Source organism: Melanotaenia boesemani, chromosome 11, assembly GCF_017639745.1.
Source record: "Melanotaenia boesemani isolate fMelBoe1 chromosome 11, fMelBoe1.pri, whole genome shotgun sequence".
NCBI classification, from domain to species: Eukaryota; Metazoa; Chordata; class Actinopteri; order Atheriniformes; family Melanotaeniidae; genus Melanotaenia; species Melanotaenia boesemani.
Window position 1 is genome coordinate 6,546,508 of NC_055692.1, and position 15,548 is coordinate 6,562,055.

At 39.2% G+C, this 15,548-nt stretch overlaps 1 protein-coding gene across 1 annotated transcript in view; it reads left to right on the forward strand.

Moving 5' to 3' along the window:
* Window positions 1–1,231: 1,231 nt before the first annotated feature.
* Window positions 1,232–15,548, forward strand: part of LOC121649148 (metal transporter CNNM4) — a 44,362-nt gene continuing 30,045 nt past the window's right edge. Inside the window, exon 1 of the mRNA XM_041999754.1 lies at window positions 1,232–2,633. Coding sequence (XP_041855688.1) covers window positions 1,232–2,633 — 1,402 coding nt within the window. The remainder of the gene's footprint in view (window positions 2,634–15,548) is intronic.

Here is a 15,548-nt window from a genome sequence, read left to right on the forward strand (position 1 = left end):
TCGGTGTAATTATTTCAGCAACAAATTAGCCTGTTTTGACTCATTTGAGTTCAGTCTGTCACTATGAGTGACAAATGTTCATAGTGATCGGTGATGTTTAGTGCCGTTAAAACAAAGAGTATTATAATTATGACAAACAACTTCAGGATGGTTCTTTATCGTTTCTTGGTTTTACAGCATCAAACTGCACAGAAACCAACATTTTGTGTTCTGCCTCCATCACGTCTTGCACAATTTTACCACTCATTGATGATTTATTGGAAAATTAGAGTGATTTGTACTTAAAAACCACCTTCACCTTATCACCGCGAAGTGGCACTGACGGGCTTTGGTGAAGGTGCAATTTCTTAAATTCCCCACAAGATGGCGCTGTGTCCTCAGCAAAGACATTTGCGCTTACTAAACACGCGAAGAGAATAAGATTAGAATGGTTTATTTATATACTTCTGTTTAAATATGAAAACTTATGAGACATAAATGTTTAAATTATAACTATTTATTCTTAATTGCATACCCATTATTTTTTTTTACTAACTTACGTTTGTGTCATATTTGTCACCCTTTCAAAGCTCCGCTCTCCACTGTGTTTTTACCTCGTCACAATTACTCTGCACATATTTTTGTAGTTTACACATCAGTGATACATCATTATCATCATCATTTTCATCATCATTGTCTTTCAGTGGCATAACAACTTTTGTAATATTAGGCATTTATTATAAATAAAGGTACAATATACAATAGTGGTGCAAGTATCACTTGGTCTTTGACTCAAACGTCTCAAGAATGATGTCTCGTTAAATGGCAAATCACCTAATAATATTAGCCTCTGACTGCTCCTTTTTTGCTGCATTTACATCATAATCGGATGAACAAGAGCACCAATGTAAACGCTTGGCATTTCTTGAAATTTATTTTAAAGTGACTAATCCTATTTTTATTTTAAATTAAAAAATACAATTAAATAATTTAAATACAAGAAATTTAATGAACAACCAGAGATTTATTAAAAATATCAATAAAGTATGTTAGTGAGATTTGGAAACTACGCTGTAGACCTTAAAAAACAAGATCAGTCTACCTTAAACATTGAAACCTTGGGGGCTCGAGCTAAAGTTTAGAGTGACGTTCCCCTCACCGATTGGCTGAGATCAATTATGCAAATGAGTGGGTGGGCTGGTGGAAACGAGTACTTGACGTAAGTTCCCCCCTGGTGGAGAGCGAAACAAACATGGCGACAGACTCGAGTGGACCTAGGTTTAAGCTTACTTTATTCGTGTTTTTCTCTGTGTTGGCGGGGAGGGTGGCCGAGGCAACGGCTTCGGAGTCGAGAGGCGTCACTCGGATACTCGGCATGAGGCTCGAGACGAGCAACATTCCGGCTGAAACCACCGATACAGGTGTTATTCAGGTGACCGAGGGCAGCAATGCCTCCTTCAGGTTCTACGGGCTCCACTTGTTCCCAAACACATGGGAGCTCATCAAGTTTACTGAACTACACGTGAGTTATGAAGAGGGTGACACTGACGATTTAGTCCACTTAAATAGGACTTGTTCAGAATACACCAAGGATATAAAAGTGACTGGGCTCATGCAGGTAAGCAGCCAAAACACGTCCGGAGTGGTTCAACTCAGCTTCATGAAACTTCGTAAAAACGAAGTAGCCAAAATGTTCGGCTTGTGCGTCCTCAACGCCCAGGACCAGAAGTGGTACCTGCTGGACGATAAGGACGGCAGGCTGCTGGTGGTGGAGGAAAAGAAGCCAATGATGCCCATCTGGCTGCAGGTGATCCTCATTTCATTCCTGCTGGTGCTGTCCGGCATGTTCAGCGGGCTCAACCTGGGGCTGATGGCGCTGGACCCGATGGAGCTCCGCATCGTGCAGAGCTGTGGCACCGACAAGGAGAAGAAGTACGCGCGGAAGATCGAGCCCATTCGCAGGAAGGGCAACTACCTGTTGTGCTCACTGCTCCTCGGCAACGTCCTGGTCAACACTACCCTCACCATCCTCCTGGACGACCTCACCATGTCTGGGGTCGGTGCTGTGGTCTCATCCACCATCGGCATCGTTATTTTTGGAGAGATTGTCCCCCAGGCGCTGTGCTCCCGGCACGGGTTGGCTGTCGGTGCGAACACGATTCTGCTCACTAAGCTGTTCATGTTGTTGACTTTCCCTCTGTCCTGGCCCATCAGCAAGATCCTCGACTGCGTGCTGGGCCAGGAGATCGGGACTGTGTACAACCGAGAGAAGCTGGTGGAAATGTTAAAAGTCACCGAGCCGTATAATGATTTGGTAAAAGAGGAGCTCAACATGATCCAAGGCGCGTTGGAGCTCAGGACCAAAACAGTGGAGGATGTCATGACCCCACTCAACAACTGCTTCATGATCCACAGCGACGCCGTGCTGGACTTCAACACCATGTCCGAGATCATGGAGAGCGGATACACCAGGATACCTGTGTATGAGGACGAGCGCTCCAACATCGTGGACATCCTCTATGTTAAGGATTTGGCCTTCGTGGATCCGGATGACTGCACCACTTTAAAAACCATCACCAAGTTCTACAACCACCCAGTCCACTTCGTCTTCCACGACACGAAGCTGGACTCCATGCTGGAGGAGTTCAAGAAAGGTTGGTGATGATAAATTTCTAAGTCAGTTTTGTGGTTTTCCAACAGCGATTTGTTCCTCACAGTTTTCTCTGAAACAAGAGAGAGAATATTTTATTCCCAATTAAAGCTTTATATTACCTGTCATTATCTAGGCTTATTCTTTAACAGGTATTTTGGTTTAAACTCTGAAGTAGAAAGTGTTTAACAAACTAAGGAAATTCAGTGTTGTTACGCTAAAGCCAAGACTCTTAATTATTCTGCTGAGTGCTTTAGTTGAAGCTTGTAGCTTAAGGTTTGTGATTGTGGACATAAAAAAACTAAAGCTAGTGAAGTTTTACTTCTTGCTTTTGCATTGCGTAAACACACACATGCATGACCTGAAGTTCCACATGCAAACTGTTTTCCAGGAGGAGGATGTACACACAGTAACTCAATTTATTTTCCTATATTTGGCCTTTTTGGAGCATTCAATGTCAAGGTTACAAATACAAACATCCCTCATCCTCATCCTCCATCTCTCAGTTACTGTCTCTGCAGTGGCATTAATATCTGACTATGGGATGTTATAAAAAATATAAACTAACTTTGTGGTCTGACGGGGCTGCATCTTCCCAAATGCTGCATTACAGTTTAGCTTTCCTTTACTAACATCCTCATTTGTCTGTTGAAAAACTGAGTTGCTGTAGTGATGCATGGTGCAGATTGTCTAAGTGTACTTGGTTGGTAAGGTGGGAGGCTTTGGCAGCAAGCTGCAATGCCTACACAGCCCCCACACACACAACTCAGATATATCCGGCTGTTCAGAGATGTGAAACACAAAACACATTCCTCTGAAATTGTCTGGTGGAAAGACTGGACTGACAATAAGTGAAAACATTTGCAATATCAAAAGAAAAACTTTAGAAAGACCTTCAGAAAGCATGGGAAAATGGCTTAAAAACACTTCAAAAGATTAGAAGACATACAAAAACATTCTTAAATACATTAGGGTTGGCTCAGCAAGTTTTGAACAACTGCATGATGACATGCTGGGAATGAAATGAGACTCTTAGGCAGGAAGTCAGGAGCTGCTCTAAAGCTGGAAAACACTAAATGAAGTAGCTAAAAATGAATAGTTACAGTGAACGTCATACGAAGTATGTCAGTCCATTCAAACGTGGTCAGCAAATTAATTAATAAAACATATTGTATAAATCTTGTAGCCTTAGAAATAACATATGGAATAAATACTTTAGCCAGTTAGTCAAGAGGGAATTGATATGAGACACATAATGAGTTATAAAAGTAAAGAACTGGAGCGGTGATATGTCTGGTCTATAAACTGTGTTCATGTAAAGAAACAGAAGTTGTCTGATTCCTGTCACCTATCATCTACATGCACTGGCTCCATTAGCAAACGTTACCAAATCTGAAGAGAAGATCAGCTGCTAAAGTTTGAAATTGAAAGCATCAAGACCCTCTCTGATTAAAGGAAAGTCTTTGAAAGCTTTGGGCTTCATAATGTTTCTGCATCACGCTGTGACTGAGCAGCCTGTGGTCAGGTGGTGGTTGACTGTGTAGACGTAATTATCCACAGACTTGATTTCCTGCCTCCCCCTCGGCTTTATGCTATGACCCGGCTCCCCACTTGCATCTCAAGTTCCTCTCACTCCCTGCTTGGCATCGGTTGCCACGGTGATGGCATCCTGCAGAGTCAGTGTGCGCGCATACAGGTTTCATCTGTTCATGCCGTAAATGATCAAATGTGCTCGCTGTATTTCAGGCTTACTGTGCTGGTTTCCAGCGAAGAATTCGTAGAAGGCAGACAAGTCGTCAATAAATATCTGCAGACATGCCTTCATCACTGACTCTGTGTGTGCAGCGCAGTCAGTAATCTATCATGTCAGTATGACACAACCTTTCAAACAGACTAAGACGCAAACTTATTAGATATGATAAAATATTAATGACACAGTCATTGCAGGAAATAGGAACAGAAAAAACTAAGGAAGCAATGCAGCATTATTTATAGAGCATGTTGACATTTACTAAAATAACTCAGATACTTTCTAATTAATGTAATAAATCAGATTTGGTCATAAAATTTACACAGTACCCATTTGCTTCTTTTGTGTTATCATTAAATATAACTTAATGCACATTGCACATCAGGTATAATTTTTAAGTACACAAACAAGTGAAGCATAGATTTCCTGGAGGCAGACTGCACTCTGTCAACAGACTCTCACATGATGCACCCTCAGGTGCTCAGTTATATTAACACACATTTTAACCATTAGCACTCCGCCTTTAAAGATGCATACAATGATGCAGGAAAGAAAAATAAAAAAAATTAATTTGTTCAGAAATGACCAATTTTCTTTAAAAACAAGCATGTTCAAATATTTAATACATAAATATAGATATTAAAATTTTAAACGATAATGACTACAATGTTCTTTATTTTTCTCTTTTTAAGAAGTAAAAGAAGCTGTATTTGCGGCACTGATGCTATATTTAGTGGCTCGATGTGACAGAGTGGGCAAGCGGAGGACAAGACTAAACACAACATTCCAGGTTGAGCTTGAACATTTCGAGGCTTTCAGGAAACTAACCAGCTTGTGTTTTGTTGGTGGTTGTCAGGTCGGGCTGCATTGTCTGCAGTTATCAGTGTTTGGGAACTTCTCTGGCTGCACCACCGGTCCTGTGGTCTGTCGTACGTTTTAATGACTGTTTATCTGTCAGGCAGCTGTGCATCTCCAAAACAGATTAAAATGAGTGGGTGGTTAGAATCTAGTATCTACAAATTTATGTCTGTTTTTTTTCTTCATTTGAAAACACTTGTGGAAATGTGGTTTTTATTTATGTGTATATGCATATTTAGCATATTCTTTATTTTTAATGACCAGATTAAACTAAACTAAGCTGAAGTTACTAAAGTAAGGAAAACAATTGGAGGCACATTTTGTCTTTTTAGACATTTTCATAAACGAGATGTGCAACATTAATGCCTTTGTCTGTTAAAGTGAAAGCATGCAGACTTTGCTCAGTTTTATGTTATTTTTAGACATTTAGTTGGCAGTAACTGAAATTATACTTAAATGTTTTGATTCATGCAAAAATGGTAAAAAGTTAAAAATATACCACAAAAAGTCCTTAGAGTCAGAAATGCATTAACACATGTTAAATTGCTGCTATAATTTACACTTCCATGGCTTAGTGATGCATTGTTGTTTGTATTTCCATCTTTTCCAGATGTGTTAACCTTTCAGGTCAATCTTTAATCTATAATGTAAAATCTTTAATGTGAACATGTTATTTCAAGAATCCTTCAGGTGAGTTTTTCCAGATTTGGTGCAAATGTTCAGAGACACTCAAGGATGAATTGATGAGGATTTGGTGTGCAAACGCTGTTTTTCTACAAATTCAAACAAAATTTTAAACACGTTTTTTGGCAAAAACACCTTTTCACACCCTCAATTATAGAAGTGGAGATTGAATGATTGTAAATCTTTCTGGGTCCGTTCTGCTTCCAGGCTAAAGAAAAGAGGGAAAGATCCAAGTTATAGTTGTCCTGGCTAAACATATGCACTTAATACCTCTCTGTTGAATTTCCTCATAGTATTGACTACATGATTGTGAACAAACCTTGGCTGGTAGAAACATCTCAGTCACAGGTCTGTATGTCAATGCTGGGCTGCATGACTGTCTTTGATGGTACTTTTTTAAAAAACCTTTCATGACCACTTTTTTTCAGTGACAGAGAGAATAATTACTACAGTAGATTGGCTGGGAATAGTCTACTCCAGGGCTATTCAATTCGGTCCTACGAGGGCCGCAATCCAGCAAGTTTTTCATGTATCCCTGTTTCAACACACCTGACTCAAATTAATTAGTCATTGTGCAGAACTTGATTGGCTGTTAGATCCATTAATTTGATGCAGGTGTGTTGAAACAGGGATATATGGAAAACCTGCTGGATTGCGGCCCTCGTAGGACCGAATTGAGTAGCCCTGGTTTACTCTATTGTAAAGAAAACTGTACATTGTACAATAGAAACCAAAAACCTTTTAATGTCCACGGTGTCTTGATCAAAGCCATATCTGTCTTTCTCCACAGGACTTAGGGGAACAGTCTTTTTGGTTATATGGATTGTGATAGTTAACTTTTTTGTCATAGGCATTACATCTAGCAAATGTGTCTAAACTTGACATCTGACTTGAGAGTCCTCCAGCTTTTTCAGTTTTACTTGAGGATGTGGAGGATGCCGATCTTGGTCTCAGACATTTTTGGTACTCCAAAGCATATCTGTAGCTAAGGTGGAGCAACAAATTGTCTTTGATCTCAGATGTAGTGAAAGCTTTAGCCTGACAGCATTTGCAGTAGTTGTTTGGTTTATATCCAGCCTTTTAAAACCAAAGCATCTTTAGACAACTAATACAACTCCTTTTTTCTGTGTTATCATGTTTAACTTTAACGTCTGCTACAGCTTCTGTAGGAGCTAGAAGAAATGAAGTGTTACCTGGCAGGTGCTCACCTAGAAAGGGAAACCTTCACACCTTACTTTGCCCACTAGATGTGTGCTTTAAATTCTGTATTGGAAAACAGAGATATTCTTTAGGAACATAGGAGATGCAGAATAAACCAGCTCAGTGCTCGTATTTACTAACAAAAAGGTAAAGGGCGCGTGAAGCTCATGCATACTGGAGCAGAACATCTCAGTGGTTTAAGTGTTGTCTTAGCCTCTACAGCTTCACTTCCCGAGCTTCCTCCATCCACTTTCACCGCTCAGCGTCTCCAAGAACACAGCTTCTCAGCTGCATGCCTGTTTAGCGGTGCAGCAGTGAAAAAGGTCCCCCTTGTATCACGTTCCTAACATTGTTTAACCTCTTTAAACCAATGTTTGGTGGTATGAGACAAACTCATATAATAACAATTACTTCAGTAACAACATGAAAACAGTTTTTGGTATTAACCCGTATACCAGCCAGCACTAATGTTGACCTTCCTGACTTTTGTATCCTGCTACATATGCACACACAAACAGCTGCACTTTAATACAGTTGCTAATGAATCGGCTTTAATGTCCCCACATATACACACTACACAGCCATATGTCAGTGAGTATTCCTTAACTCATTCTCATTTCTCACTTTTGCCTCTCCTTAATCTAACCTAAATCCCATTTTAAATTTTAAACCAAATAGTAACTGAGGCTGCATCTTGTAATGGATGTAATATCTAGTCTAGTGTGAGGTCTCAGGTTAGTGGGACAGTCTTCTTTTTGCATTTTGGGTGTGTCCCTTTGTCTCTCGCTGTGCCCTCCATCTCTCCTTCTACTTCCCCTGCTTTTCTGCCCATCTGTTGTGTTTTTATATCACGACTGTCAAGGGAAAAGCAGTTTAAACAACCCTGGATAGGAACTGGATTCACTGAAAGAAACACTGAGATGAAATATTAACAACTGTATGACAGTGACCTGAAAACATGGATATGCAGACAAAACGAGCATCCTGTTTGATAAATTTAAACTCTGGAAACACTGTCAGTTTCCTCATGAATTATTCAATAACAGCTGTTTATGAATTAATTGCGAGCAGGAATAATGTCCCGCTGTTGCTGTATAATGAACTGTTTTTGTTCTTTGTGGATGGCAGTTCAGAGTGTTGCCTAACATATCCACTCAAAACCTTCTGAGGTGTGTAACAATGCATCAAAACAATGATGGAATTGCATTGATCCATATTGAAAATATCAATCAAACATCAATACAATAATTATTTGTGAAGAAATAATGTACATTTTTTTTTTACAAATGATTTGTTTTTGCAATCAAAACATTTTTTGATTCGATGAGACAAATGTCAATATTCAAAATGTGTAACTACGATACAATCAGACTAATAACTCGGTTATTATAACTAACTCCTAATAAGTGTAGTTTGAGGAGTAATGTTTACATAATATCCTTTAATTTACACAAATAGAGATGAATTCTGTTCACTTTTAACCTCTCAAACCATTCCCAAGATTTGGACCTCCCTCATGAGGGAGCTGTGGTGGATTCCTTTAGCTCCAGGTAAACAAATTCCCAGCGGTAATACTGCGGTCAGCCAAACTATCACCGGCGTTGAAAGTTGACAGCTTTAATTAATAGCTTTTGACAGAATATTTACCCACCGGCCAACTACGAGGCTGCATTCTCTACCACTGTTATTTTTCTGCAGGTGGTTGTGCTCAAACGTGCCTGTCAGCAAATATTTGCCATTCTATTTTAAAGAGGCAGCCTCTCAGGTGTTCTGCAGGGAGAGTAAACACACACACACCCCTGCAGAGATGCACCTTCATCCACTAACCCTCTCACATGCATGTCAGCTGACTCTTTGCTGTCTGCATTTTATCTATTGAAGATAAAACCTTTGTGATTGATATAGGTCTATTCATCATTCTCTTGTGGGCCACATCTTCAGAAAACAACTAAAAGAAAGTTAAACAGACTGACAAAAGAATAATTTATCTTTAAAATGGTTCAGTGTTAATCACTTTTTAAAAGGTGAGTAAATAAAAATAGAGTGAATGTTAAATCATTCTGCATCATCTTCTTCCTGATGTTAGATTCGTATTCCTTCATGGCTTAAGAATTGAATTAAAACACAGTAACCGTCACATAAAATGCAGATGATTTTATGTTTGTTAAGCTTGTGGCGCATTATTTTGGATCTGTACTGGACAAACTTCTTTCTGACTTTCATGGCTTGAACAATCTGCATCTGGACGTCAGCGGCAACCAATTTTTCTCGGATTCTTCCCGTGTTCTTATCAGCTGTCTGCTGCTTTCCTCCCCTTTCCTGTCCTGTCAGTTCAGCATGAAGTGCTGATGGTGCAGCTGAGGTGTGTATGTCGTGTGTGTGTGTGCATGTGTAAATCACATTAGTAGATCTAAACTGTGTTTTACAATGATATCTGTTAGCATGAAGCAGCAGCAGCTCAGCAGGAACCTGCAGCTGTCATTTAGTCTGAATGACTCACATTACCTCATGTTAAGCCTAAATGACCATCAGTGGAATTTATTTTAGGTTTAGTTTCGGTTTAGTCTCTCTTAGGTTGGGGTACTTTTTGGTGCATGCACTTTAATTTGTAAACATTTAACAAGTGTAACAGCTCTTTAATTTGTATTAATTGTGGTTATTTGAAATAAGATGCCAGTCCGTTAATAATCACTGTTAATGAACTTTATTTATAAAGCACTTTAAAAAACAGAACTGACCAAAATGCTGAACAGTAAGAATACATAAAATGTTTAAAAATACATAATAAAGATAATAAAACACTACAATCAGACCAAAACTAAAATAATAAAAACAGGATAAAAAATATATAAAAATCCAAAATATTAATATAATAATAATAATAATAATAATAATAATAATAATAAAATAAAACTTATATGCTGGGTCAAAGGCCAAACAAAGGAAGTGGGTTTTAGGCAGAGATGTATAAACAGTGATCACTGGTCTATAGTACTTGTAACAAAAGCATATTTTGTTACAAGTACTAAAGACTAAAACCATTTAGTATTACAGGTTCAAGTCTCAGCTTTAACAGGAAGACTGTATTTACATTTACCGGCCACTTTATTAGGTCCACCTTGCTGGTACTGAATTCAACTTCCCTTAATTCTTGGTGTGATATTTAAAAAAGGTGATGGAAACCTTCCTCAGAGGTTTTGTTCCATATCAACATGACAGCATCACACAGTTGCTGCAGATTTGTCAGCTGCACACCCATGATGCGAATCTCCCGTTCCACCACATCCCAAAGGTCACGACTTGCAGAAAATCAGGTTTTATTACTAAAATCTTTAAGCTGATGTCTTTGCAAGCCATGGAAAAATTCAAACATTTAATTTCACAATAAATTGGCTAATGCTCATTAAAATGACTAAATCACAGATGTAATGACAGCATCTGTCTTTTTCCATGTACTTTCCTAAAAGTACATTTGTCTAGTTTTGAACTGCGGAGTAGAACTGGAGTGATTTGAGTCTCATTTACTTCTTACAGCAACGACGAGCAAAATACAAAGAGCAGCAAAGTTATTAGCATAAACATGGAGAGCTGCAATAAGAGCATAGAAAGAAGAGGAGCGACTGAGTGAGCAGTTGCTGGCATCAGCCTTGTCTCTTTATCTGTGTGCTCTGAATCAAAATGTTGTTATGAGGCTCTGTGTAAATGAGTAGTGACAAAACAGGACTTTAATAAAGAATGATGTAACAGGTGTAAAATAGGTTATTTTCCAGTCATTGTAATCTCTCTCCAGCGCAGCCCGTAGACAAGTTTGTAGATGTGGCTCGATTTCATGTAATTTACAAAGAGTTGAAAATAATCTTTAAAATTTCTTCTCTTGTTTATACTCAGTATGTTTCAGACACTAAATATAACTAGATACCCAGTTTGGGAGGAAACTTTGAGGAGGGCTATTTAGTTGAAGACAAAAAATGTTACTAATTCTGGTATTATTGTGACACAGACGTTACTCTGCCAAGTAACCTGAAAAAGGTTACTTGGCACTCCCTGTTTCCCTACATTATGTTGACATGTGCACTCTTTAATTGCTATATTATGTCATCCTACTAGAGTTGTCTTGCACTGCTTGTGACACATGGATATGTTTGCACAGTGGCCAGGTTCATTAAGTAAAAAGAAAACATACCTTTTGGGTGAAGGAGAAGCCCGAGTAGTCTGCAATGTGGTAAAGAAATAAGTATGAGGGCTTTTGAGTGGTACTAACACTGGAACATGCTTTGTAACTTGTAAATCGAAATATTAATGAGGTATCTTATAGCTCAGTGGTTCTCAACCTATTTCCCTTGGGGACCCCATGCAAATACTAAAATGCTGTGGACCACCTGCCCCCCCCCCCTCCCCCAATGCTGCAACCATGCTTGGTTTAATGCTTTCAAAAGTGAGATTCTCACCATAAATAAAGCATTCTGGCTGAGTCCTGTCCTTCCATAAAGCCAGAGTTAGAATAACAACATACAGCCTTCTGTTTTTTTCTTAAAATAGGGAAAATGTGTGGACATTGATCACAATGGCTCTAAATGTTCAAAGCCATGGGGAGCCCCTGTGATCTTTGGACCCCAGGTTGGAAACCACTGCTGTAGCTCATGTTAACTCCACAATTGGAATATTGTCTTATTTAGAATAAAGTGAGAAGTATTTCAGTGCATGCACACATAGCCACTATGTGTCATGTAGATGGGGCTGTTTTTAAGGTTTTTGACAGTGGCATGTACACTGAACAGGTACAGCTGTGACTAAAAGGGATATGTGTTGTGTTTAATTTATTTTGTGTGTAGATTTTAGTAAAATTGCAGGTAAGGAGATGGTCTAAGCCGAATATTCCTCCCCTAAAACCAACAGACATACAGATGTGTACAAACTGATCCATTAAAATCATGTCTCATGATCCAGTAGACATGTCTGGTGGTATATTTCTATGTAAAGATTTAAGAAATATCCTATGTTAAGGATCCATCAGCAGGATGAAACCTTTCATATGAAAATGGTTTATGATACCATAATCATATCACAATGTTTAAAATCTGTTTTATCTACACTTTTCAGACTGTACAAAGAAAGATTTTGACTTTCTGAACTTTGCTGTTCTCTTAAAAGTCTAAGGTTTTTCTCTTTTGCCTTTTAGTTTTGAAGCTGTAATTTGTCTAATGTAAGTTTTTTTTAAAAGGAGGGTTTAGATAATTAATTCACCAAGAAATAGTTGCAAGTAAATTGTTTTGTTGCTTAGTTATTTTCCCAGTAAAAGCTGTTTTGGTTATGTTTGTCATGTAGGATTGAGCTGATTCTGTTTTGGACCTTGCTAATGTTGAGAGAAAAGAGGAACTCTTTGCTCCAGGAATCTCTTTACAAATTTATAAAATCCCTCCCCAAATGTGAACAAGCTTCTGTGCCCTGTATTGTTTGGTAAGCCATCAGATTGTCCCAGTTCCTAATGTCTTAATGCAGCATCCTTTTTGGATTTTATCTTCAAAGCTGAACTGTAGAAAATCTGAATACACTCTAAACTTTAAAATTGTATCACCTGAGCTGCAACCAAAGAGGATAAAGATGTCTGCAGTGAGATACATTGAGGTCATTTGGTAATAAATGAATAAATAATGAATCTGCTTTGCAACTCGAGCGTCTTTACAGCACTACCACCCGTTAAAATCACAGTAGATCTGGCTGCATGGGGCTCCATTTTTAACAGGAAAAACGGGTTAGAAGAGCTTGACCAGTTCCACACAGCAAGCCTTTCTATCCATTCATGGTTATTACGCAAATGTGAGTGTGCAGCAGTGCGGTTTTGTTTCATCCCCTCAAAGTGTGCTTGTTTTGAAATTGGTGACTGTGGTCATTGCCAGCAATATGCAGCCGGTTAGTTGGGTTATATGCACAATCAGTATGTGTGTGGCATTCCTTTCCCATAAAGACTCATTGCTCTCCCCCTCGTCTCTTTGTCGCCCATGTTTCGTGTCAACAAACAGGCCGGCTCAGTGCCTGCTGACAGAAAAGCCAGAGGGTAGAGAAACAGACTGGAAGGTCAACTGACCTGCTGGGAGTATCATCGTGTGTGTGAAAAGACCAGCGGTAGACAGTTTAATGAAGGGAACTCTTTTATTATGAACATAAAGAACTGGAACCTTAAATGTTGGGTGATTTGTGTGTGAAAGGTGTTGTTCATTTGGCTGTGCATGCTGGAGAAGGGCTGGAAAAAGAAAAAGAGAAGCTGTAGCCCAGAAGAGCTTATGACAAAAGTCAGCATGTTTCTTGTTCCTGTTTCAGTAAACACTCCTCTAATTTTGTCATAATGTTGCAGCATCTTAGAGAATGTCTGATCCTAAATGGTAAATGGCACTTTATAGTGCTTTTACCCAAAGCACTTTACATGTACTTATATTCACACATACACATACACTGATGGCGGAAGCTGCCATGCAAAGCGCTCACCACGACCCATCAGGAGCAATTAGGGGTTCGGTGTCTTGCTCAGGGACACCTTGACATGAGCTCTCTGGGCCGGGATCGAACCAGCAACCCTTGGGCTACAGGACGACCACTCTACCCACTGAGCCATTCCATGCCGGCCCCCCTGATCCTACAGCTGTATTGTAGTGATTGTTTGAGTGGATACTGACATATGGATATGTTCTTTTAAGATGTCTACAATAATGAAAGTTCACTGGTTTAGTGTTGCAAGTGATAATCACTGAGAAATATTCCACTGTCCTTCAAATGCGCTCTGTCACAGTCCTTCAGGATTTCTTAACCTTAAAATAATGAGTCTGTAGGAGACTTAGGGTAGCAAAAGTATCCATCTGCAGGCTGACAATCCATTTCATGAAAGCCGTAACCTCTTCACGAAATCAGATTTACATTAGGGCTGGACGATTTATAGATTTAAAACGTTGCAATTGGGACATCACAAGTGTTACGTGGCGCCTTATCGAGGTTTCAAACCTGCAGCACCCATAGTTTTACAGATCCACTCGCTTTAGTCGTAATTCCTGTTTTCTCTCTTGTGCAACAGGAATTTAAACATGTGACAGCCACACTCAGCTGTGAAGGTTTCAAGCCTCATTGTGGAATCATTTTCCTTGAATGTCCTAATGAAGTGAATCAAGATTTTTACTGAGCGGAGTCGCTCTAAATAACGTTAAAGATATACTTGGAAACTTTTTCAGGCTAGTTCGACTTCCATCTTGTATCCTACCTGCACTGTGAGCTCTCTTCATCCAGTAAAAGAAACACTCGTCTTATCCTTTGCTCTGTCCTTGTCTCTCTCTCTTTTCCTCTCGTCTTCTTGTGGTTCTTTTCTGAATCAGCCACGGTGTGCGTTCAAAACAGCTGGTGTTTATATTTGCTTGCTAGTGTGTGATGTGGTGCGTAAAAGGAAAATTTAGCTGCAATGTCACACGGCGTCCTGAAAGAAAAAGTTGTGAGGTGCGGTTTCTCAGAGCTGCAAAGCCTCCAGAAGTGTGCATAATAAATTTCACTCAAATTAGGTAGGATTGCAGAGTTATAAGGTTGGGAAGTTACCTATTTAAGTCTTTTATGTTCATATCTCAGGTAACGTGTTGACGTTAATAAAACCTACAAAGAAGATTGGATCCATTGAAGCCATAATATGACTCAGAAATTATTTTTTCACTTCCATTTAAATGTACGATACAACCAAAATATCTTTTGGTTGTATCGTACATTAATATAACCTTCAAGTCTTCTTTTTTCCAAAATCTTCAGAGGTCTTTAGAGGTGAACCCATGGAAATATTTTCCAAAGTCAGGAAGCTCCAACGACATTCACTGTCGCTTCAGTTCACCGCTTGTCAATGTAAAACAGCGAGGGATTTATTTTACCAAAAATCTGCTGGCAAATCATTTTCCCAGTTTTATTAGTGGCAGCTGTGTGTTTTTTTTTTGTGTGCCTGAGGTGAGGGAGCTGTACTGATTTTCTTTATGACAAAAAGACATTGTGCCTTAAACAGGAACAGAAAGTCAGGTTAAAAAGAAAATGTCCCCCATTTTTAACCCTAATTTGACCCCATATGGCATGTTGTTCTGAGAGGTGCTGCTAATCAAATCCACTGATTAACTCGTCATCATCAATGTGAGCATCTCTGTAAAAGCAGTAGATTTGGCAGTTTACTGGTCTGGAGCATTTATGTGTGTTAACGCATCCAAGGAGGAAAGACATCAGAAATTAGCTTAGAGAAGCAATCAGTGTTGCGCATCAGCCTGGGAAGGGGTTATTACCCAGTATCCATAATGTTGAAGAAAACCAAACATGACATATCAGCACAAACACCTCCTACCAACAGTCAAGCACGGTGGTGGAGGGTTGAGGATTTGGGCTTGTTTTAGCTCCACAGAACCTGTCTCATGCTTCATTTTT